Source organism: Oryctolagus cuniculus, chromosome 14, assembly GCF_964237555.1.
Source record: "Oryctolagus cuniculus chromosome 14, mOryCun1.1, whole genome shotgun sequence".
NCBI classification, from domain to species: Eukaryota; Metazoa; Chordata; class Mammalia; order Lagomorpha; family Leporidae; genus Oryctolagus; species Oryctolagus cuniculus.
Window position 1 is genome coordinate 61,726,403 of NC_091445.1, and position 25,044 is coordinate 61,751,446.

Consider the following 25,044-nt stretch of genomic DNA (forward strand, 5'->3'; position numbering starts at 1 on the left):
CAGGACTGGTTCAAGCCTTTGCTCCTGACCACTGTGCTCAGACTCAGTTTCCTCTGAACTGCCCACTCTCCCTTACCCTACAGCATTTTCCTGCATCGCACTTACCAGTTGTAACATAGGGGGTACTTGGTATTTGTGATTGTCTTGTCCTCCTCATGAGCATGGAACCTCCAGGAAAGTGGCATATGTTTGTCTTATTTATTGCTCTTTCCCTAATGTGAACCAATACCTGGCACTGCAACAGGCACTTGGCAGATTTTTGTTGAATGATGCACCAAGAGCCCCCTTTGCTATCGCTCTTTAGGTATATGGACTGCAGTGTGCTTTGTGAACCTGAATGACGAGGGACGAAAGCTCATTTGGCTTTTAAGTAAGGTCACCACTGAGGCCACACTTGGGAGATTGAGGCCTCCCTCGGTGACCCAAAGCATCACAGTAGCTTAGACATTGCTGTGTGACATTTAAGAGGTGTGGAGACTTGCTCTCTGCTGCCATTGCTGGCACCTTTCCCTACAGTAGCCAGAGCTGAACAAAAGTATTCTTGGTCTTCTCTTTCTCACTGGGCTGAGAATGCGATGCTCACCTTACAGTACACAGACAGCAGGTGGAACAGAAGAATAATTGTGAGGGGGCGCAATTCAGTTAGTGTCCAGTTCTCCTTTTGAATGAAGTGTTGTGTCTTTTACGTGCCTGAAAAGATTCCACAGGTTTGATGGGCAAAGGATGAATGGTGATGGACAAATCCATGCGCTTTCTGTCTCCTCACAGGTGTTTCGTGGGATTCCCTTCCCGATGAGCTGCTCCTGGGAATCTTTTCCTGTCTCTGCCTCCCCGAGCTACTGAAAGTCTCCGGGGTTTGTAAGAGATGGTACTGCCTAGCGTAAGTATTGCTTACTTTTGGTGGATGTGGGGGAGGAGAAGCAGAGCAAGGTTGTTTATTCATGTTGGTCTAGAGCAACCCAAAACTGAGAAATGGAGCAGCCTCAGGCAAACCAGCCCAGCCATCCTCATGCTTTTGTGAGTAGTTGGTGTCCTATGTCACACCGGGAGAGAGGAGTATCAGCGTCCCTGTTTCTGACAGCCTCTTGGCCTTGTATTCAGCTTGACACATGTTATCAGGTGCTAACTGTGGGCCAAGTAAGTGCTGAGGGCAAAGGGAATTATGGAGATGCACAAAGCCTGTCTTTCCTGACCTGGCTGGGCTGGGCAGCAAGCCCAGTGTGGAGGGAGAACCAGGGGCTCTGGCGTTAGACCGGAGCGTGAACCCAGTCTCTGCCACATACACTGCGCACGACCTGAGCCTCAGTCTTCCCGTATGTAAAGTGGGGGTGGTAGTACCTTCCCTGCAGGGTGACTGTGAGGATGGAATGTAAAGACGCTGGCGCAGTGCCTGGCTCATGGATGTGTTCAGCACGGGTAACCACAGTGGGTGTTTTGCCACCACACTTATCAGGTGTGGAAGTTGACCTGTGGAAAGTCTTGCTGAGTTGGGAAGGCAAAAATCAGACCTGAGGCAAGAAAAAAACTGTTTTTCACTAGGAACTTTTTTTAAGATTTATCTATTTATTTCGAAAGTCAGAGTTGGAGCGAGAGATCTTATATCCATTGGTTCACTCCCAAAAAGGCCACACAGTGAGGTCTGGAGCAGGCTGAAGCCAGACACCGAGAACTCCATCTGTCTCACTTACATGGGTGGTGTCTACCACTGTCTTCCCAGGTGCATTAGCAGGCAGCTGGATTAGAAGTAGAGTAGTTGGGACTTCAAAGGGTTCTCTGACATGGCAGCCAGTGCCAAAGGTGGCAGCTTAACCCTGCACCATCACACCAGTCCCAAGTAACATAGCTAATTGTATAGTCAGCTTTTTAAATATTTATTTGAGAGACAGACACAGAGTTCCCACCTACTAGTTCACTCCCAATGCCTTCAGAAGCTGAGGGATTGAAGCCGGGAGCTGGGCACTCAATCCAGGTTTGCACGTGGATGGCTGGGACGCAAGGACTTGAGCCATCACTGCTGCCTCCCGGGGTCTGCATTAGCAGGAAGCTGGAATCAGGTGCCAGAGCCAGGTACTCCAAGGCAGGCTGTGGTTGTCTTAGGCAGCATCTTAACCCGTAGACTAAACACTCACCCCAGTAGTCAACTTCAGATCAAAAGTTCCTTCAGAGTTTGCATCACGGGAGTTCAGTGGCCTCTTTGTTAGTGTCATTGTTGAGGGCTCCAGCATCTCTATGACAGACTTACCGAGTCAAGCGCCTCCTCTCTCCTAGGTTTGACGAGTCTCTGTGGCAGACATTAGACCTCACAGGTAAAAATCTGCACCCTGATGTGATTGGCCGCTTGTTGTCTCGAGGGGTGGTTGCCTTCCGCTGCCCGCGATCATTTATGGACCGACCATTGGTTGAACATTTCAGGTAAAAAAGAAAAATTCCTGGAGAAGAAGAACTTTCCAAATCTAGAGGTGGAAACAGATCCTAACTTCTTTTTCTCTCTTCACTTTTAAGCCTATGACAGGTCATCTGCAGTGTGGGATGTTAATTGCATATTTTGCTGTGTGTGGAAACACAGCACAGGTTTCCTTGACACTGTTCCCGTTTTAACTTGGGGCTGCTGGTGGACTCTCCCCAGAGACAGAAATGCACGGTTAGCTTCTCCAGGCGGGTCCTCAGCAGGTGGGGACTGTGAGACCCGTAGAACAGGAGTGTGCTCAGGAGTCACTGGCAGATACAAGGCTGCCTTATAACCCCTCCGCTGTCCATTTGTGATCAATGACAAGTGGGAGGAAACTTTCTAAATTTGTAGCTTAGGATTTCTGTCCTATCCTACACAGATTAGCAACCTGGGGAAAAAAAGCCTTCTTTTTGTCTTTTTCATAGAAAATTTTGAAAAAATATTTCTGTTACTGACAGTTTTGCAATATTAAGCTGTAAAGCATTCTCATACTTGAGTTGAATAACTAGACCCTGAAGTGAGAAAGAAGCCCAAGACAGCAGAGCTAAAGATGAAGTGTGTCTGCAGCCTGTTCTTTCTGTAGTCAAAGTCACGCCCTACTGCCATTTATCCTACCCTTCTGGGTCTCCTTCATGCATGAGATTTCCTTTGTTCATCCCAGGGTCTGACCCTGGGTGAACCTTCCTGGAACAAGCTGTGTCCTGAACACTCACACTAATGCCCAACACTCAAATCTTTATCTGTATGCACTTAGCCCTTTCAAACTCTTTTTTCTTTTTCTAAGTACCTAAAAACTTCCACACCTGAATTTCTTCCAAGGACCTCAATATTAGCATATCTAAAATTAAGCTGAGCCTCCCTTTAGAACTTCCTCTTCCACCCTCTTCCTTGTTTCAGTAAAAAATCACTGCTGCTCACCCACTCACCCTTGCCAGGAGCCGGGAGGCATTATAGCTGTGATCTCCTGTTGGGCACATCCAGCTCGTTCTGATGCCCACTGATGTTCTAAGTGGGACTTATCGGCAGCTACATCTGTACTTCGTGAAAACCCTCTTGAATTTTAACATGAATGAGGATGGCAGTTAGCTAGTAGGATTTTGTTTTATAATGAAAACAAATATAATGAAAGTTACAGTTATTACTTAAAATGTGTGCAAGATATTTCAAAAAGTTCATGAAAAAATTAAACAATTATTTCGGTGTAGAAATTTTTTTGAAATTCAGTTTTTTCATAATATGTACTTTACATGACTTTTTTAAAAGATGAGAATCATATTTTTTTTAAGGTTTATTTTTAATTATTTAAAAGGCAGACTTAGAGAGTGAGAGGGAGAGACAGAGATTTTGCATCCATTGCTTGACTCCCCAAATGGCCTCAACAGATGGGACTGGGCCAGACTGAAGCCAGGAGCCAGGAGCTTCATCCAGTCTCCCACATGCACGCAGGGGCCTGAGGACTTGGGCCATCTTCCACTGCTTTCCCAGGCCTCCACAGAAGTGGAGCAACCAACACTTGAACTGACGCCCATATGGGATGCTAGCATTGCAGGCAGTGGCTTAACCCATTGTGCCACAACACTGGCCCCTCCATCATTATTTAAAATATAGAGGACAGAGACAGAGAGTTCCCCTCCACTGGTTCATACACCATCTGGGACTGGGCTAAAACAATCCAGGTTTCCCAGACGAGTGACAAGAACTGTATTAATAACTTGAGGCATCAGCACTGCCTCCCAGTGTCACATTAGCAGGAAGCTAGAGTTAGAAACCAGAGCCAGGTATCAAACCTAGGTACCTCAATAAGGGACATAGCATCTTAGCTGCTAGGCTAAACGCCTCCTTTTTGTAGACCATTTATATGCATGGCTCTCAAAATTATTTGCACCAAAATAAACTTATATTAAGTGTTGTTTAATTTATATAAGAGATAAGACAGAGAGAGGTCTTCTGTTTGTTGGTACACTCCCCAAATATTGCCATTAGCTGGAGCTGGGCTAAACCAACGCCAGAAACCAGGAATTGCATCCAAGTCTTCGACATGGATGGCAAGGCCCCAACCACTTGAGCTGCCTCCCAGGATGCATATTAATAGGAAGCTGGAATTGGGAGTGGAGCCAGCACACAAACACAGGCCCTCTGAAAGGGGACGTGGGCATCTGGAGCAGCGTCTTAACTGCTGTGCCAAACACCTGCCCCTAAACTTATCTTTTGACTGCATTGTCCATGGATTTGTTGAAATGCTGTCATATTTAGGGTCCTGTCTGATTAGCTGCTCATTTGGTGAGCTCTGGGGCCAGATTTGGTCTGAATGTGCTTGCATGAGCAGCCTTATTGAGCCTCTTTCTTCTCGTTGTCCAGCTCTTTCCGTGTGCAGCACATGGACCTGTCGAACTCAGTAATAAACGTGTCTACCCTTCACGGCATTCTGTCTCAGTGCTCCAAGTTGCAAAACCTAAGCCTGGAAGGCCTACAGCTTTCGGATCTCATCGTCAAGTGAGTGGTAGCCAGAGCATGTCACAAAGGCAATCGTTTTTTATGTGCATTAATGTTCCTTGAATATGACTTGAATGCCCATCTACCCATATCCAGATGGACACAGAAAATACCTAATGCAGTACTCCAGCTTCTGCAAAACTTCGCAGGACTCATCAAGGCAACAAAAGTTGAACTGCTAGTTATATTCCAGGCCTCAGTTGTAGAGATACAAGGATGAACAAGGCATGGTCCTTGACTCATTCGTAAAAGGGACGTAATTACAAGTAATTACATAATTACTTGTGCAGTGTGTTCGCTGGATGCATGGGTGATGATGTAGCAGCCTCCACAGGGAGACCTAATTTAATTTAGGAGGGCAGCCTTCTCAGAGGAAGTGACTCTGCAGCTCAGGATTGAAGATACTCAGGGAGGAGATCCCCAAGTAATAGGACAAAGGAAGCAGCCTGGGCAAAGCTGACTGTGTGACTCAGAACTCTGTTAAGTAGTTCGAAGTTGCTGGAGCCCAGTGCTCAGGGCTGGAAGTGACAAGAGGTACAGAGTTGGCGGCGTGATTAGAATGGGCATGTGGGCCACACAGACTGGGCTGTGAAGCGGGAAGCATGGTGAGAATGGGAGGGCTGTGTCAGAGTGTGAATTTAGGAACCTGGTAGGCAGTGTGGGGTGGCAGACATGGAAGAAACTAGACTAGTTAGGACACTGTTCATTCAGGTAAGAAAGATGAAGCCTGATATGAAAAAGTATAACAAGAGCAACTAACATTTATTGACTACTTGTTATATGCCAGATGCTAAGTCCTTTATTTTTCTTTCTTTATTTGTTATTTTAAGAGAAGGAGAGACCTCCCACCCACTGGTTCACTCCTCAAATGCCCAGGAGCCAGGAACTCAATCCAGATCTCCCAGATAGGTGGCAGAGACCCAGCTAACTGAGCCATCACCTGCTGTTTCCCAGTATGTGAATTAGCTGTAAGCTGGGATCAGGAGTGGAACTGGGACTTGAACCTAGGCACTCTTATGTGGAACGGGGCATCCCAAATGCATTTTAACTTTCAAACACCCCCTCCACTAAGTTCTTTTTTATTTTGTTTTTTAAAAGATTTATTTATTTATTTTGAAAGCCAGAGTTAGAGAGAAGGATCTTCCATCTGCTGGTTCACTCCCCAAATGGCCGCAACAGCCAGGGCTGGGCCAGGCTGAAGCCGAGAGCCAGGAACTTTGTCCAGGTCTCCCACGTGGGTGGCAGGGTCCCAAACACCTGGGCCATTCTCTGCTGCTTTTTCCAGGCACCATCAGCAGGGAGCTGAATCAGAAGTGGAAAAGGCAAAGGAGTGGAACTGGCACCCATGTGGGTTGCAGGTGGTGGCATTACTCACTACACCACAGCACAGGCCCCTCCACTAGGTTCTTTAAATGCATTCTCATTTAATTCTAACCCCTGATGTGTTTTTGTTGTTTCCTCTTTATAGATGTGGAAACTGAGTCACAGGCTGAATAACAAGATCACATAGTTAGTAGGTGGCTAAACCGATATTTGAATCTGGCAATATGATTCCAGAATTCTTACCCCAATCATGAAGTTTCACTAACACAGGGTGTTTGGGAATGTGGAAGAGGACAAATTTAAGAGACATTTAATTGAAAGAAACTGGTGGCTTTATGGGTACAAATTTGCCCATAAGCTGATTCCACATGGAAGTGAAATGGATATGTTTATCACATTGATTTTTTCTTTAATTTAACAAGTACACCTGTGACTTAGTGCCAGGCACTGTGCTAAATCCTTTATTACGTTATATCATTTAATAACCTTACCTGGAAGGCACTGATATTGCCATCTCACAGGTGAGTAAACTGAGACAAAAGCCACCTGCTTAGTGTCACAAAGATAATGAAATGTGAACTCTAAACTCACTTCTGACTCAAAGGTCAGTTCACTGACTGTACCAACTGTTTTCCTCTAAACACCATTGATCAGATGTGAGTGCCTTACCACTGTTCCTCTTTTTTCTCTTTTTCCAGTAATCTTGCACAGAACTCAAATTTAATGCGACTAAACCTTTGTGGGTGTTCTGGATTCTCTGAATCTGCCCTGAAGACTTTGCTAAGTGGCTGCTCCAGGTAGGAAATTTGGGACTTGATGCATTAATTAATTTATTTGAAAAACAGTGAGACAGAGGGGTGTGGGGGGTAGGCAGACATACAGAGATCTCTCCCCTATTGGTTCACTCTGCAAATGCCTTCAGTAGACAGACTGTGTCAGGCCAAAGCAAGGAGCTAGGAATTCAGCCCCAGTCTTCCTTTTGGAGGTAATGACTCAACTTCTTGAGCCAAAGCCAGAAGCCAGGAACTCAAGACTCTTCCAGGTCTTCCATGTGGATGGTATAGTTGAGCCATCACCTGTTGCCTCCCGGTATGCATTAGTAGGAAGCAGGATCAAAAACAGAAGTGGGACTTGATTTTGATATGGGATGCATTTGTCCCAAGCGACAGCTTAACCTGCTGAACCACAAAGCCCACCCCTCTATCAGTGTTTTAAAACCTCTCAGGTGATAAAACTTACAGACTAGAATTTCTACCTGCATTCTTGGAAGGAGGTATGAACCATCAGGAGAAGAGAGTGCTCCCCTCAGTCTCCAGAAGGGGGCAGCATCCACTAAGGCCTGTGCTCAGATCCCCTGACAACTTTGGGGAGCCAGTGGGGCAGAGGTGTATGTGAAAGGGGAAAAGGCAGTTAGCTCCTTAGGGGGGCAGGTGACTGCACAGAACGGTAGGGAATCTCTGGCTTTGTATTTTATGTGCAGCCTGCAAAAAACTCATTGCTGTGTGATGGTTTCTTATCCTCCTTCTCCCCCATCTTCTGTGCAGACTGGATGAGCTGAACCTCTCCTGGTGCTATGACTTCACTGAGAAGCACGTGCAGGTGGCTGTGGCGCATGTCTCAGAGACCATCACCCAGCTGAATCTTAGTGGCTACCGAAAGAATCTCCAAAAGTCAGGTTAGAACTCCCAGGCCTTAACAACAACAGTAGTTGATCTGATTTGCTGAGCCTCTCCTAAGCGTTCTACACACGTTGCCTCGTTTAATCCCCTGCACATATGGTTCCCTTGTTTAGATGAGGTAGCTGCTGATCACCAGTGTTAGGTGAAGCCAAGCCTGACTAGGCTGAAGCTGCGGGCTGGGACTCATCTAGCTCTCCCACATGGGTGGCAGCAGTCCTATTACTGCAGACTTCACTGCTGACTCCCCGGGTGGAATCAGGAATTGGAGCTGGGACTCAAACCGTGTACTCTGATGTGACCATGGGTGTCGGCCACTAGGATAAACACCTGCCCTGGAGACATTTTGACGGAGATGGCTAAAGGGGTGCTGGTGACATGCAGTGAGTAGAAGCCAGGGGTATTGCAGAACAACGCGCAGGATAGCAGAAACACACACACACACACCTGGTCCAGATGTCATAGTGGCAATAAGTGAGTTCATATGCATAACTTTTACTTTTGAATTCAGTCTGAGAGCACTGAGGCTGTGTGAATGAACAGACATTTAAAGTCAAAGGCGGTGGCTCACATTTGTAGTCCTCATAAACCTCAACATTGGATTATGCTTTGTTTATTTGTATAATACCAAGAAAAACTTGATTTGCAAAGATAAGTGATGGCAAATGGCAATTTTTTAACAGCTTCAACTGCAGTCTCAGGCTCACCTGCAGTCTGTGGATTGCACGAAAACTAGGTTAAACTAGCAATAGACATCAGCCGTATCTTGATGTCTTAATGTTGGTTCCAGCTCAGTTGAGTGTACATATTTTATTTATTATGATTTTTATTATGGTTAAAAAGATTTGAATCAAATTACAGAATTATCTTTAGTTTTTTAATTTTTAAAAATTGATAGATTCAAGAAACAAAGGGAAACAGAAAGATAGAGGCAGATAGAGCTCCCGTCTGCCAGTTTATTCTCCCAAATGCCCACAAAGGCCCCTCGCTGGGGCCAGAGCTGGGAATCCGGAACTCAGTCTGGATTTCCCACATGGGTAGCAGGAATGCAGTCACTGCTGCCTCCCAGAGTCTGCATTAGCAGGAAGCTGGAGTCAGGAGCTGGAATTCGGGACCAAACCCAGGCACTCTGACATGGAACATAAGTTGTCTTAACGCTAGGCCAAACCACAACAGAACTCTGAAAAATTAATTAGTATTTGAAAAACACTTCTCAGGGCTGGTGCTTTGGCATGGAGTGTTAAAGCCCTGGCCTGCAGTGCTGGCATCCCGTATGGGCACTGGTTTGAGTCCTAGCTGTACCACTTCCAATCCAGCTCTCTGCCATGGCTTGGGAAATCAGTGGAGGATGGCCCTAGGCCTTGAGCCCTACACCCACATGGGAGACCCAGAAGAAGCTCCTGGCTTTGGATTCACTCAGCTCCAGCTGTTTCAGCCATTTAGCAAGTGAACCAGTGGATGGAAGACCTCTCTCTATCTCTACCTCTCTCTAACGCTCTTTCAAAAAAAAAATAAATCTAAAAGAAACTTCTCCAGGACGTGTGTCCTCTGATAAGATATCAGGCTATAGATAATAAGTAGACTTTCATGAGTAGCAGGATTATTACCACTTCAAAGGCCTGCGTTTTCAGATAAAGGGAGCATTTTCTTTAGAGATATGTAAAAGTAACATTCGTATCTTGATTTCTTATTGCTCCCTCTTTGCACAATATCTCTGTTCTATGTTTTTTCTTTACCCTTTTAATATTGTTTTTAATTTTGACTGTAGTAGTATTCAACAGTGCTAGGTAAAACAGAAAAAATGCAAAGGAAAACAAATTACTAATAAGTTAACATCTTGCCAGTCATTTTCTTATACAAAAGTATTATTTTTTTTAAAGATTTTATTTATTTGTGTGAGAGGTAGAGTTGCAGACAGAGGAGAGACAGAGAGAAAAGGTCTTTCATCCACTGGTTCACTCCCCAAATGGCCACAAAGGCCAGAGCTGAACCGAAAACAGAGCCAGGAATCAGGAGCTTGTTCGGGGTCTCCAATGAGAGTACAAAGCATTTGGCCTATTTTCTGTTGCTTTCTCAGGCCATAACAGAGAGCTAGATCAGAAGTGGAGCAGCTGGGATCAAACCGGCACCCATATGGGATGCCAGCACTGCAGGTGACAGCTTTACCTGCTGCGCCACTGGGCCCGCTCCTGAATAGTTCTTGACAACATAGTAAGATGAGAGTTTTATTTTTTGTTGGCTGTTACTATTACTGGCTCTCCCCTCATCAGTAGATAGGCACTGAGCCAGGTCTTAGTGGCATTGGCTTTGGTCTTAGATTTCACCTCAATTTCTCCAGCAGAAATTGCCTCTCCTCTGAAATAAAGGTTGGATTACTTGGGTTGTAAGATTCCTTCTACCTAAAGTGGATCTATTGTTGGGTGAAATGAAGGTGTGTGTGTGTGTGTGTGTGTGTGTGTGTGTGTTGGGGGAGGTAGGGGGGAGGTCACGAAGAAGGAATATCAGCAGGGAACACAGCCTGCTAACACCAAGGGGGGATGGGGCCTAAATCAGGGCTGGAGGAGGAGGTTTAACCAGTTTTATCCCCCAGAGATTAGTTCTTTCTGCAGTGGTGTCAGAGTGAGATTGTGTCCACTTTTACTGATGGCTGGCTGGCAGGCTAGATGATTAAAACCACTCAAGATTACATGGTGCTGGCCTTCACTTTTTGGTCAATCATTGAACAGATGTTTATTGTGTTCTTAAAATGCATGAACCTCCGTTCCAGACTTGGGAGATGTGGCCTTGACCAGAACAGAGAAAGTCAACCTTGCAAAGCTGACAATCCAGTGGGGGAGCCAGACAATGAACAAATGTCCTAAATGTTATAAAAGAAGAGGTGAAACTGCAAGGAGGAAAAAGAAAGCAGAGTGAGCGGTAGAATGTGGCACACAGAGAACTTGGGTTTAGATGGAATGGTCAGAGAAGGCCTCTGTAAGGTGGCGATCCTTGAGAAGAGACCTGATACAGTAAAGGAAGAATCCATATAGACATGTCAGAATATTCTAGAACAAAAGTGCGAAAGCAAAGGCCTTCATATGGAAACCAGTGTATGAGTGGGAACAAAGAGCATAATAAAGGGAGGTGAAACAGCCAAGCTTTCTAAACCAAGGCCAAAGTTTTGAGTTTTTTCAGAGATGGGAAGCCTCTGGAATATTTTGAATAGAGCAGTGTGATTTAGCACCTTAAAAGGCTCACTGTGATGCTACGCTGGGAAAGTATGAAGCAGGGAGGCCAGTCGGGAGACTGGGGTGGTAACATTTGAGGTGCTAAGAAATGATGAGATTTGGGGCATATTTGGAAAACTGACCTAATGGGAATTTGGTGGCAGATTGGATGTGGGAAGTGAGAAAAACAGCCAAATGTGCTTCTGAAAGTTTGAGCCTAAGCAACTGGATCCAAGAGTTACCACTTTCTCAGATAGGAAAGACATTAGGGAAGGAGCAGATGTAGCAGCAAAGTTGAGTATGAGTTGATTTTAGATAGCAGTTTGGATGTCAATCTTGTATCCAAGTAGGTATGTTGAAGAGAGAGTTGAAAATGCAGATCTAGAAGTTAGAGGAGAAGAGATAGAGCTGTAAGAAGGAAAATAAAACCTCAAGGGTTTTTTGTTTGTTTGTTTTTGTTATTTGCAAGAGTTACAGAGAGAGGTAGAGACAGAGAGAGAGGTCTTCTATCCACTGGTTCACTCCCCAGATGACTGCAATGGCCGGAGCTGTGCCAATCCGAAGCCAGGAACCAGGAGCTTCTTCCGGGTCTCCCATGTGGGTGTGGGGGCCCAAGGACTTGGGCCATCTTCTACTGCTTCCCCAGGCCATAGCAGAGAGCTGGATCAGAAGAGGAGCAGCCGGGACTAGAACCGGTGCCCATGTGGGATGTCGGCACTTCAGGCCAGGGCATTAACCCGCTGTGCCACAGCGGCGGCCCCAAAACCTCAAGTAATCATGAGACATATCTTTTGTTTTAAGTAAATAACATTTATTGATTGATTTTTCTGATGACTGAGTAGCTCATGTGACTTCCAAATGCTGAAAAGTTATCTATAATTCCAAACTTCTGATATAGTGATTATCATTTTGGTATATTTCCTTTTTGCCTTGTTTTTCTTTTCTTTTTTTTTTTTTTTTTTAAGATTTGTTTATTTATTTAAAAGGCAGAGTGATAAGTAACAGATCCATTCACTGGTTCACTCTTCAAATGCCTTCTACAGCCATTTGAGATCCATACTGAAACCAGGAACTGGGAACTCCATCTAGTCCTCTCAGTTGGGTAGCAGGGCCCAAGTACTTAGGCCATGCTCCATTGTTTCTCTAAGTGAATGAGCAGGAAGCTGGATGGGAAGCAGAGCAGCCGAGATTAGAACCCACACTCTGAAATGGGATGCCAGTGTTGCAAGTGGTTGCTTCAGCCACTGCACCTCACCAGCCCATTTTCTCCCTTTCTTTTTGTATGTGACCTGGTTTGTAAATGTGGATTTATGTACATATGTTTTGACTAAACTGAGATTATGATATATTGTAATTATTTTGTTCCAGTCTCACTGTGTGATATTTATTATTATATTTGTGTATATACTAGTGATATAAAAATCACTGTGATATTTATTATATGATATTATATATTTTTCATGTCATAAAGTGTTATTGAAAAGATATTATTGAAAAGCTTTTTACCAACAACTATTACCATTGTATTCTATGTAATGGATAGGGTTAACATATTAAGCTAATTGGAGAAGTGCTGTTGTTGTGAAGAATATGTTCATGTACATCTGTATTTTTCTAAAAATAGAATTATTGGACCAGAGAGTGAAGTGTGTAATACTTGAAAGCTTAAAAAAAATCAGATCACTATTAAAAAAAATAAAATTAGGAGATATTGTAAGGCCTAATGGTTAAAACACCAGTTAAGATGCCTCTATCTCATACTGGAGTACCTGGGTTCGAGTCTCAGTTCCAGCTCCTTGACCCTGCTTGCTGGTAGTGCAGACCTTGGGAGACAACAGGTAGTGACAGATAATTGGCTCCCTGCCACCGTGTGCGATACCTGGGTTAGGTTCCCAGCTTCTGGCTCCACTATAGGCATTTAGAAAGTTAACCAAGGGATGAGAGCTCTCTCCGGCTTTCTGTTTGTTTGTTTCTGTCACTCTGCCACTCAAATTTTAAAAAATAGTTCAGCCTCCTGAAAGGCTGCACATAAAATTAAGTATCTGCTTATAGCATGTGAGGGAACCTGCTCTATTATATTTCATCAATGTGGGATATTATAGTATTTTTTTATTTCACCACAAAAAGCAATATTTCTAATTTTATTTAGTATTTACTGCTCCATTTTTATTTGTTTTACAAATTACCTGTTTATATTCTTTGCATATTTTATCTTTTTTACTCTTTGTAAGTAAATGACTATTAAATTCTGTTTAGTGTATGTTGAAAACATTACTTCTCAGTTTTCTGATACTTCTGTAATTTGCTTTAACATGCTAGTTTTAAAAACGGTTTTTTAAAGATTTACTTATGTTTATTTGAAAGGTAGAGTTAGAGAGAGAGAGGGAGAGACAGAGAATGAGAGAGAAATCCTCCACCCTCTGGTTCACTCCCCAGATGGCCTCAATGGCCAGAGCTGGGCCAATCTGAAGCCAGGAACATCTTCTGGGTCTCCTACGTGGGTGGCAGGAGCCCAAGGACCTGAGTCATCCACCGCCCTCCTAGGCACAGTCAGCTGGGAGCAGAGCAGTTGCTGGAAGTAGAGCAGCCAGGACACAAACCATTACCCCATATGGGATGCTGGCATCATAGGCAGCAGCTTTACCCGCTACGCCACAACAGTGGCCCCGAGTTTAAAAAATTTTTATGTAGACAGTTATAAGTGTTGTTCTTTCTGTATTTTCATCTAGGTTTAGAAATACCCTACATATCCCAGAATGTATTAAAGTATTACTCTTTTGTTTTTGCATTTACAACTTTTATTTGGATATATTACTAGAGTTGGAGAAGCAATTTTTTCCAGTTGTTGTAGCAATGTTGATTTTTTAATAATCTATGATTTCCTTCATTGACTTGAAGAGCCACCTTTATCATCATTGTATGTTCATGTATATGGTTGTATGGTTTCGACTTTTGCCATTGTGAGTGGGATTCTTTTTCCTTTTGTTTTTCCAGCCAGCCATTGCTGATAAATACATAAACACTGGATTGTGTTAACATTTTACATGGGTCTCTTTTCACTTCAAGTAGTTTTCCAGGTGATTCTCTCAGATTTTCTTGGTAGAACATTTTGTGTGCCTGGATGCTCATTTGTTTTTTCTAATAGTGCATGACCATAGGTGTGTTGTCTCAAACTCCCTGCGCAGTAGCAAAGGAGAGCAGTCATGGCAAATATCCTGGTCTTATTTCTCTTGTAATAGTGACCATCGTGTGTGTTTGTTTTTCCTAGATGTCTCTACCCTAGTTAGAAGATGCCCCAATCTTGTCCACCTAGACTTAAGGTATTGTTTTGTTTGCTTATTCGAGATCAAAAGTTGGAAGATCTTCATTGCTTATTGAGTGGGGGAAAGGATCTTAATGCTGAATTGAAGGAACGAAGCAGTAAACTGTTTCCATCTCCATCTAAGACGGATGGGAGGTTGTGATTACTTTTTCTTTTGGTGTGTTTCAGTGACAGCATCATGCTAAAGAATGACTGCTTTCCGGAATTTCACCAGCTCAACTACCTCCAACACCTCTCACTCAGTCGATGCTATGATATAATACCTGAAACTTTACTGTAAGTATATTTTATTTTTATTGCTAAGAGAAGGCAGCGCCCAACGGAGATACCAGTTGGTGGGAAATCTGTTTTAGAAGTAGCAGAGATTGAAAACTTAAACACTAATAGTAGTATACCACAAATTGGCTAAGAGTAATCAGGAAAATGAAAAGACCAGGGCAGACTTCCTCCTCAAAATGTTTGGTGAAGTTGTCACTAAACGCATATTTCAATTTAGCTGTCAGCAGTTTTGTGTGCTAGAAATCGCATGCTTGTGCCTGAGAAGACTCACGAAAGAGGTACAAGATATTCTTTGTCTCCGATGTATTCAGTGTAGTTAGGAAGACAAACTCAGTGTGGATGGGTTTCTTGTTATTTTTATTTCCTAATTTTTCAAATCAATCTCAATTGATTCCAGAGTCTGTGTTTAGAAAAAAAGTTCTGTAATCTGGTGATGAATGTCTGGATGGTCAGGAGTTGCTAGAATAAAAGCATGTTGGTAGACTGGATCCTGAGAATCGGATGCTTTTTTGAATGAGGTTGGGGGGGCGGGGGGCGGATTAAGTGCCTTATCCAGATGCAGTGGTGATTAGGGAGCTCAGTTTAGATCCTAGATCTCCTGGACAGATGCAGAAATCATCTTGGGTATATCATCTGCCTTTTTTTTTTTTTTTTTTTAAAGTTTCCCCTATTTCATCCCAGAAAGCTGGAAAAGGCTTCCTAATGCCAAATATCGCAGTTTTACTAAGAGCCACAAGAGGTCAGTAGCTTAGACTTGGCCAGGTGGCTGCAGAACTCATTTAACTTACTGCCCAAATGAAAGCAATTTCACTTCAGTTTCATACCCAGCGGTGGTGAATCTGAACAAAGAATGAATTTAGTTATTGAATTACTGGTTTGGAATTAATATATAAATCAGACATATCAGCTGCAGAGGGTCAACTGGTAAAATAAAAAAATCTTAACAATTCTGTTTTACTCAATCATTTTAGTTAATCTTGAAACTCAGGGCCTGCCAGTCTTTCCTTGCATGGTTCTCAAATTTTGGGATATAAATTAATAGACATGGATCTCTTATTAAAATGCCTGCAGCATTTTGTAGCATGCAAAACTCATAGGATTCTTCTAGTGTCTGCCCAAAAAGGTTTTTCTGTTATCCATTCTTCTAGTCCTTGCCATCTGGGCACCAGTTTCTTTGCCACTGCAGCCCCCTGGAGACTGTGGTGATAATTCTGTGGTTGCTTTTCTCAGGAGAATCTATCCAGGTGTGCTTTAGCTCCTTCTCTGCAGAAAGAAAGAGGCTAAGCAGGTAATCCTCCAAATGCTTTTCCTCAAGCAGAGGTGAAGGGGAAATGCTGTGAGCCCTCACATTAATTTTTTTAAAAATTTACTCATTTACTCGAGAGGCATAGATACAGACAGACAGAGGGAGAGGTCTTCCAACCGCTGTTTCCCTCCCAAAATGGCCACAATGGCTGGAGCTCCACCAAGCTGAAGCCAGGAACCAGGAGCTTCTTCCGGGTCTCCCACGTGGGTGCAGGGGCCCAAGGACTTGGGCCATCTTCCACTGCTTTCCCAGGCCATCAGTAGGGAGCTGGATTGGAAGTGGAGCAGCCAGGACCAGAACCAGCACCCATATGGGATGCCAGCATTGCAGGTGGATGCTTAACCTACTACACCACAGCACCGGCCCCCATGTTTATTTTTTTATCCAGTGGGATAATAGTAGTATTCCCTGAAGGCAGTGTGCATTGGTGATGAAGAGTGTGGGTCTGAAGTTACAGACCTGGGTGAGAATCTTCATTGCATTATTATTACTGAAAGTCTTATCTTAAAAACAGGAGCATTAGGCGTCCAGCTAGTTGCAAGTCAGACCATCAGAATAAAGTGAGTACAAGAAAATGCTGTCTTTGAACTTAAAGCTGTGTTTTTTTAGCCATTATGTTAGTAGTATAACAATTTACATCCTGAATCCTTGATTTGAGTTTCTTAGAGGCTTATCCTTAAGTCATTCTGGCTGATACATTAAAAATTCATAGTAAAAATTCCAGGATGTCTCAAAAACAATTTCCAGAGAGCCATCTATGCTAAAGAACTCAAGGCTGTTCATCACCTTTAGAAGTAGGAAAATAGAATTTGAGTATCTGTCTCCTGTATTAGTATTTTAAAGTACTTGAGAAACTAGGCTTTTTTTTTTTTTTTTTTTGGACAGGCAGAGTGGACAGTGAGAGAGAGAAAAAGAGAAAGGTCTTCCTTTGCCGTTGGTTCACCCCCCAATGGCCGCCGTGGCCAGCGCGCTGCGGCTGGCGATGGCAGGAGCCAGGTACTTATCCTGGTCTCCCATGGGGTGCAGGGCCCAAGCACTTGGGCCATCTTCCACTGCACTCCCTAGGCTTTTCTTCCCGAGACCTATCCCTTCTGTTTAGCCTCTTACTCCTAAACTGGTCCTATTCTTCACGTCTAAAATTTCTTCCAATTATTCTGTTTCTCATGCAAGTAAGAAACCTAAGCTGAGACAGTAACCTGATCAGAGATTAGGAGACTTAAAAATGCCTTGGTAGGAAAATCTGTCGTTGAGGCATTTCAGATTTTATAAGGAAATGGGCTCATGTAGATGAAGTAGGAAGTAGACCTGTAAGTTTATAAATATCTTTTTTTTTAAACTTTTATTTAATGAATATAAATTTCCAAAGTACAGCTTATGGATTACAATGGCTTCCCCCCCATACCGTCCCTCCCACCCGCAACCCTCCCCTTTCCCACTCCCTCTCCCCTTCCATTCACATCAAGATTCATTTTCGATTCTCTTAATATACAGAAGATCAGTTTAGTATACATTAAGTAAAGATTTCAACAGTTTGCTCCCACACAGAAACATAAAGTGAAAAATAATAGATGATTTTTTAAATGATGATGAAATCAGATCAGACCTATTGTCATGTTTAATCCCAGTGAGAGTCAAGTTGGGAATTGATTTTTTTTTTTTTTTACAGAAGATCAGTTTAGTATGCATTAAGTAAAAATTTCAACAGTTGTACCCCCATAGAAACACAAAGTGAAATATACTGTTTGAGTACTCGTTATAGCATTAAATCTCAATGTACAGCACACTAAGGACAAAGATCCTACATGAGGATTAAGTGCACAGTGACTCCTGTTGTTGACTTAACAAATTGACACTCTTGTTTATGGCATCAGTAATCATTCTAGGCTCTTGTCATGAGCTGCAAAGGCTATGGAAGCCTCCTGAGTTCACTGACTCTGATCATTTTTAGACAAGGCCATGGTCAAAGTGGAGAGAGAGGTACTCTGAAGGTACTCTGGAGGTACCTTCAGAGAAAGGTACCTCCTTCTTTGATGACCCATTCTTTCCACTGGGATCTCACTCGTGGAGATCTTTCATTTAGGTTTTTTTTTCCCCCCAGAGTGTCTTGGCTTTCCATGCCTGAAATACTCTCATGGGCATTTCAGCCGGATCTGCATGCCTTAAGGGCTGATTCTGAGGCCAGAGTGCTGTTTAGGACATCTGCCAATCTATGGGTCTGCTGTGTATCTCACTTCCCATGTTGGATCATTCTCTCCCTTTCTGATTTATCAGCTAGTATTTGCAGACACTATTCTTGTTTATGTGATCCCTTTATTAAAAATAATACATCTGAATCCATTTATACTTCTTAAATGAGAAATAACTGCCCTAAACTATTCACTTCTATTTACTTCTTTTTCACTCTCTTCCATTGGAGTTTCAGACATGCTTACAAATCCTGCTGGGTCATTAGATAATGTACATACCAAGTGGCATTTTGGTCGTGTTGTCTCCTACAAATTTTAAAGGCTTTCTGGATTTTTGACTGGGTAACTGATCCTTTATCCATCACCCATATTACACAGCTCCTCACTGCCATTTAACACCCAGCGTGCTCTGAGAGTCAGCTGTGATTTCCTTCCTCACTAGATCTTATTCCTGATGCACTTGCAAGAACACTTCCCCCTCTGCCATCTGCCATCCCTCCTTTTCTTATCCCACTTCGTTTCTCCTTCTAAATATTATCCACTGCAGAGTGACTCACTATCTGGCTGGTTTGGATATCTCAGAACATGAATTCTCAGTTATTCCATGGTTCTCCTCTACTCAAATTTCACATAAGAGGGATTTGAGGTTGGAGCGGGATTGCTGTCATCTTATAATCGCTGTATTGTAAACTTTCTCTTACACTCTTTGTTTCCACATTCCAAATATTAGTTTAAGGCCAGAAATGATTCAGTTTTCCTTTCTTTTGTTCTGACTTCCAGATCCTCTTGTCCCATGAATAACAAGAATATGTATTTTGATAGTGCTTTTGTCTTCTAAATTATCCATCATTTTGTACTGGATGACATATATCAAACAGCTTGGGTATTTCAGAGATTTTGTGGAATGTAGAATAAATACTTTGAGTAGGAAGACTAGGGGAACAGATTAAACATAAAAGATGCTAAGATCAGTTGAACATAAAAGGTTTTGGGCCAGGTGAATGACATAATCTGAGATAAGCTTGGAAGGGAGACTGATTGGAGGCCAGGTGACAGTTATTATAAAGAAAGTTTTTTTTAAAGTAATTATTGACAGTGAAAATATACTTTTAACTCTTAGGTCATGGATGTGTTTCTTGGGATTTTGTTGACATTCTAGAATAAATGTTCCCTTTCCTAGACTTTGGACTGAGTGTCCCAACCTGGAGCAAATACAGATCAGAGAGATGAATTTCTAGGCACATAGAGGAATCATTACCAAAACCAAAAAGTATTCATTTCTGGCAGAAAGCCTCCCTTTTTTGGTAAACGAGAATCTCACAGTTAACAGTGTTATTTTTCCTAAAGTGAAATATCAAAAATCTGTGACAAAAAAAGAAGTAATTTAGATTGCCACCCACAAACTCGTGTTGGTCACCCCTTTTCTCCATGTGTACCCAAGTATATAACCCTTAAATATCTTAGGGAAGTCACTGTAGGTTCCTTCACACATGATGGCCTTAGTGATGGTGAGCCATTATTAAGAAGTTATCCGCCGGCGCTGCGGCTCAATAGGCTAATCCTCCACTTAGCGGCACCGGCACACCGGGTTCTAGTCCTGGTCGGGGTGCTGGATTCTGTCCCAGTTGCCCCCCTTCCAGGCCAGCTCTCTGCTATGGCCCGGGAGTGCAGTGGAGGATGGCCCAAGTGCTTGGGCCCTGCACCCCATGGGAGACCAGGAGAAGCAGCTCCTGCCTTCAGATCAGCGTGCCAGCCGTGGCGGCCATTGGAAGGTGAACCCACTGCAAAAGGAAGACCTTTCTCTCTGAGATCTCTCTCTCTCACTATCCACTCTGCCTGTCAAAATAAAAACTTTTTTTTTTTTTAATCAACCCACTGACATCTCCTTCTAAGAGAGAGAGCCTAGTTTCAATGAAGCTCATGTCCATATGCTCAGACTGCATGTAACTGGCGTCATTTCAGTGTTGCCACAGGAAAACATTGACTTTAACCCTCAAGAGCTTGTTAGTCTTTTCCCACAGCACGGTTACCCCATGCACAGATCCCTGTAACTGTAAAATGGAGACTGGAAGCAAATGCAGTCGGATTTTCAGTAATCCTCAGTTTCTAAGGCTGTCAGGAGCCTCATTCAAGCAAGTGTGCCGGTGCGTCTCCCCAGGCCAGGCTGCTGAGGCCGTACAGCCTGCGCTTTGCAGTGCCATTTCCCTGTGCTCTCCTCTCTGGTCATTTATTGCAAATAGTTTCAAGTTGCACTTTGTGATACAAATTGTAAAAATTGGGTCACATGTTTAGTCAGAGTGGCTCCTTAGATACTGCTACTCTGAACTTCTCTTTCTTCCTTTCCAGTGAACTTGGAGAAATTCCCACGCTAAAAACACTACAAGTTTTCGGAATCGTGCCAGACGGAACCCTCCAACTGCTAAGGGAAGCCCTTCCTCATCTACAGATTAATTGCTCCCATTTTACCACCATTGCCAGGCCAACTATTGGCAACAAAAAGAACCAGGAGATATGGGGCATCAAATGCCGACTGACACTGCAGAAACCCAGTTGTCTATGAAGTATTTATTGCAGGATACAGTATCTTCTTTGGAACAGGGAAAATAGGAAGGACGCCCAATCGCAGGGGCACTCAGCTAGTTTTAGTCTTAGCTTTCCCTTTGCTTCATTCTGCAAGTATATTAGCGATTTGAGAGGGAAATGGGAAGTACTGCTTTCCTGAAAAGACTATAGAAGCTTCTGTTAGTGCTGTGCTCTTCTGAGCCTAAGTTGTAGGCCTTTTCAAATGTTAGGAAAATGAGCCTATAATTTCAAGATACCTGAAAAGAGCAAAATTTGAGCCACCTCTTCAAGTGCCCTTGTGTTAGTCTATTTAGAAGCAAGTTTTAAAATCACTATTGGCAGTTTTTATAGTCTACATGGTAAACTTTTTATCTATTTAATTTTTCAGCATTGCTTTATAAGATGTAGCTTGAAAGAACAATAAGCTAATTGTATTATGGGCTGACCAGAATCGGGATGGTAGCCTTTGAGGCAATCTCTTTTAGGGATTAAAAAAAAAGAAGAAGAATGCATTTCAACTCAGCCTTTAGATTTGAAATTAGGTTAATACAAAAAAAAAAAAGCCCCATGTAATTCACCTTAAAACTTAAAAAACAAAATAGAACTCACCAGAAATGCAGAACCAATATAGGATTTGAAAGTTCAAGAGACATTTTCTACATCAGATTAATTTGAAGTATCCTTTAATGTTAAGATACTAAATTCCCAGAATACTAAATTAGGTAAGGAAATATAATTGTGGTTTTCTAACTTGGTAATCAAATTATGTGAATATGAGTTGTTCTGCTTTTAAAATGACTTGCTTTTAGAACGGTATTAACCAGTCTCTATTCTTGAAAAGCTCAATGGAAGAATTCTGAAGTTGTCTGCTATTTTCCTTTAGTGTTGAGGTTCTTGAGATTATTTTTATATTACTCTGGAATCACGTATTTTGTCTTTTTTTCTAATGGTCCTTTGTAGTATTTGTTTGAAACTATCTACTTTATAAGGTTATTGGACCTAAAGTTCTGTAAGAACTGCATGTTCCTGTAAATCAGAAATACACATTAGAGCAGAAACGTGCCATACCGTTTCAGAGCAGTAAGCACTACTTGCACCTGCGTAAGAGTTCAGACTCAGGTGTTGGAAAAAAAAAAATCAGTGATTTCAAAAATTGAAAAACAGGTACAAAGAAACAAAAAGATCAAATTCTGCTTCTTGAAAATCACAAAAAATTAACAGATGACCTCCCCATATGTGAAAAATGCAATGGAAGTGCCAAAAACCATCATTTCTGTTCACTTTTTTAAATCCAGCTTTTTAAATGTTAGAAATAGTAGTATGAAGTGCCCTTATCTGCTCAGACCTAAGGAAGAACATTTTAAAGTAGTGCTACACAGGAAATGAGTATGCTTCAATTTCTTAGTAGTTCAAAAGTGCTAAATACTACTTGAAATTATTGTTTACAGATTAGTGACAAGGGCTGGTGACAGGATCTGGTTGGACGTTGACTTCCAGATGCCCCCAGTAACAGTGCCTATACTTCAAACTCAAGTCCAGCCATAAGCTAGTTTGCCAACATGTCAGAGTAATCTGTATTTTTGTATGTGATTTCTACTTTTATAGACTTGTATTAAAATAAAACACATTTTTATAAAAGTCAGTGCTGAGTTGTATCCTTTTATCCTTAACAGTGTGGTTAAAATCAGCTAGCATTCAGTGTGGTTTGCCCTGTGCTCAACAGCCTCTGAATAGACCCTTCTAAAGGGAGCCTGAGATAATCCTGTTGACCCATATACTTTGTATGCTTGTCATACTGATGGATTACAGTGCACTTTGAAAAGGTGCTACATATGAGGGCACTTCAAAAGTTCATGGGATATGAGATTCAAGGATTTTATTTTGATGCAAAAAATGTTGATCTATGCATAATTCATGGTGTGCATTTTCCATGAATTTCTTGAAGTAACCATTTACATGCTTATCCTTTTAAAATTCCACAGGTAACTTATTTATGAAATATTTCAATTTCAGTGATTAATGTGAAAGTCAAGTACTCTCAGCTAATAACACTTGTTTTTAAGGTTTTGCTTGTTTTAAAGGAAGAATGGAAGAAAGGGGGAGGGGCAGAAACAGATCTTCCAGCTGCTGGTTCACTCCCAAGATGATGGCAATGCAGGGGCTGGGACAGGCTGAAGCCAAAGTCTGGAACTTCTGGGCTCTCCTACGTGGGTAGCGGGGGTTGAAGCACTTGGGCTATCTTCTGTACATTCCAGGCACATTAGCAGGGAGTTCCGTCAGAAGCAGAGTAGCTAGGACTTGAACTGGCACTTGGATATGGGATGACAACATCACAAGCAGTGGCTTAACCTGCTACAGCACAACACTGGCCCTAACTAGTAATACATTTTAAATAGACTTCATCAGCTTATCCCATGTATTTTACCGTTACTCGGTTATCTGAAGTTATTTTTAATGCCCAGAAGTCTTCCAGGAATTCCTTTTGAACTTATCAAGTTTTTGATTCTTTTCCCTTATCACAACTATGCCTTTTGTTTTCAAGGATGAAAAATGTGAAATACAGGTATAGGCTCATAATCTGATTTCAACAGTCATTAATTTATGGCCAGTTTCCCTTTATCCAAGATCTTCCAACCATCCACCCTTTCCCCCACATGCAGGGTATTTGTTGTGAAGCAAAACCCAGATCTACAATTACCTACATGTTTCTGTATCTAGCTCTAAGAGGTAAGAATCCTAAATTAATTCTGAAACTTTGTTAGGTTTGTGTTGAAAACTGACTAGTTGTCTCAAGTATTTTTTATCATGGATTTGTTTTTTAAGGAATTAATACATTAGATTCTCAGAGTCACAAAAAAATGCGTAACACAGTTCTCATGTTAATATGATAGTAACATAAAGAGAACAGATAAAATTGTATCTATGAACTTCAAAGAATGTATTTCCATCAAGCTCTGAACATGGTCCACACATTGCTTGACATTCTCTACTAATCTTGGGATTCACTTTCTTTGCAATTTATTTAGTGAAGAAATTAGATCCTTTGTTCTATGTTCCACTTTCTGGAGTTTGCTGATGTCATCCCTGGAGTGATGTTTAACAGGTCCCTATTTCCATAACCTGTTAACAGCCAAAACCACACCAGGGGTGACTTTTGCCCCTCAAGTGACATCTGAAGACCATTTTGGTTGTAACAAGAAGTGTTTCTGGCTAGCATTTGGCTGGTAAAGGCTAAGGATGCTGCTAACCATCCCCACACCCTAAATAAAAGTTGGAAACATGTAGGGACACTCTGGTCAAGTGTAAATTTTATAAATGTTTTTATCCATGAATATTGTGCTTGCAACTGTAATTCATCACTTAACAGATCATCTACAAAGTAGAAGATTCTGTGTTTGAGTAATAGCACGTAGGAAGGTACAGAACACATGAGGAAGAGAAGTAGTTCAGGAACTAGGCGACTAGAAAGAAATCCCTTCTCACTGGGTACTCTAACCCTGGAATAAGCAAAAAGACACCAACTTTCCTTTTTCCTTACCACTCTTCTTTGCCTCCCTACCTGGCCGAACATCACCGAAAGGCACAATGTTGTCTTCATCAAGAGGCTAACTCAACACAGGTCAAAGCCCAAACAGCCTATACTAAGCTTACTTTATAGGCTTGTTTTAATATGAGGTTTTATATTTTAGTGAGTCTAAATATTAAATGCTGACATTTTTATATTTTTCAAAATGAATACCAAGATATCTGAATTATACTTTTTGAGCACTAAAATCACCATAGTTAAGACATTCAGATGAACATCTTTTCTATCTCTAGCTCCTGTTTAGTCAGTAATTTTCTTAAAAATGTGTCTTGAAGCCATAAAACTTAAAGTCATAACTTCTTTGATGTAGAAGACTTAATAAACCTTGTCATCACCAAGTTATACCCCCAATCCTTCATGAATATTTATGTTAAAGTGAATAAAATATTTGAAAAAATAACTCTTCAGCTCAGCTACAGTACATTTGATCTTATCCCCTTACTATAAACATACACTGACATACTTTATTTATGTAGGTGTTATCAATTATTCCTGAGATCGTGTTTTTGTACATCTGTCTTCACAGACAATATCCTTAAGCTTAAGGATGCAAATAATGTATCAGCAAACTAAAATCAATTTTTTTAGTGATTATATTGTAAATTGACAATCCTTTCATGGATGAGCAATAATATACTTTAGATTTATGTTAGATG

At 42.0% G+C, this 25,044-nt stretch overlaps 1 protein-coding gene across 4 annotated transcripts in view; it reads left to right on the plus strand.

The window, feature by feature from the left end:
* SKP2 (S-phase kinase associated protein 2) overlaps positions 1–25,044 on the plus strand; it is a 62,207-nt gene that overhangs the window by 12,988 nt on the left and 24,175 nt on the right. For 2 of the 4 annotated variants that reach the window (XM_002713966.5, XM_017344679.3), the window contains exons 3-10: positions 769–880; positions 2,269–2,412; positions 4,808–4,942; positions 6,964–7,062; positions 7,810–7,940; positions 14,416–14,467; positions 14,638–14,745; positions 20,587–22,444. In XM_002713966.5, the coding sequence (XP_002714012.1) occupies positions 769–880; positions 2,269–2,412; positions 4,808–4,942; positions 6,964–7,062; positions 7,810–7,940; positions 14,416–14,467; positions 14,638–14,745; positions 20,587–20,800 (995 nt within the window). In that variant the 3' untranslated portion in view covers positions 20,801–22,444. Of the gene's footprint in view, positions 1–768; positions 881–2,268; positions 2,413–4,807; positions 4,943–6,963; positions 7,063–7,809; positions 7,941–14,415; positions 14,468–14,637; positions 14,746–16,568; positions 22,445–25,044 lie in introns of those variants that run through there. The other 2 variants (XM_070056642.1, XM_051853834.2) reach the window with 2 other exon arrangements.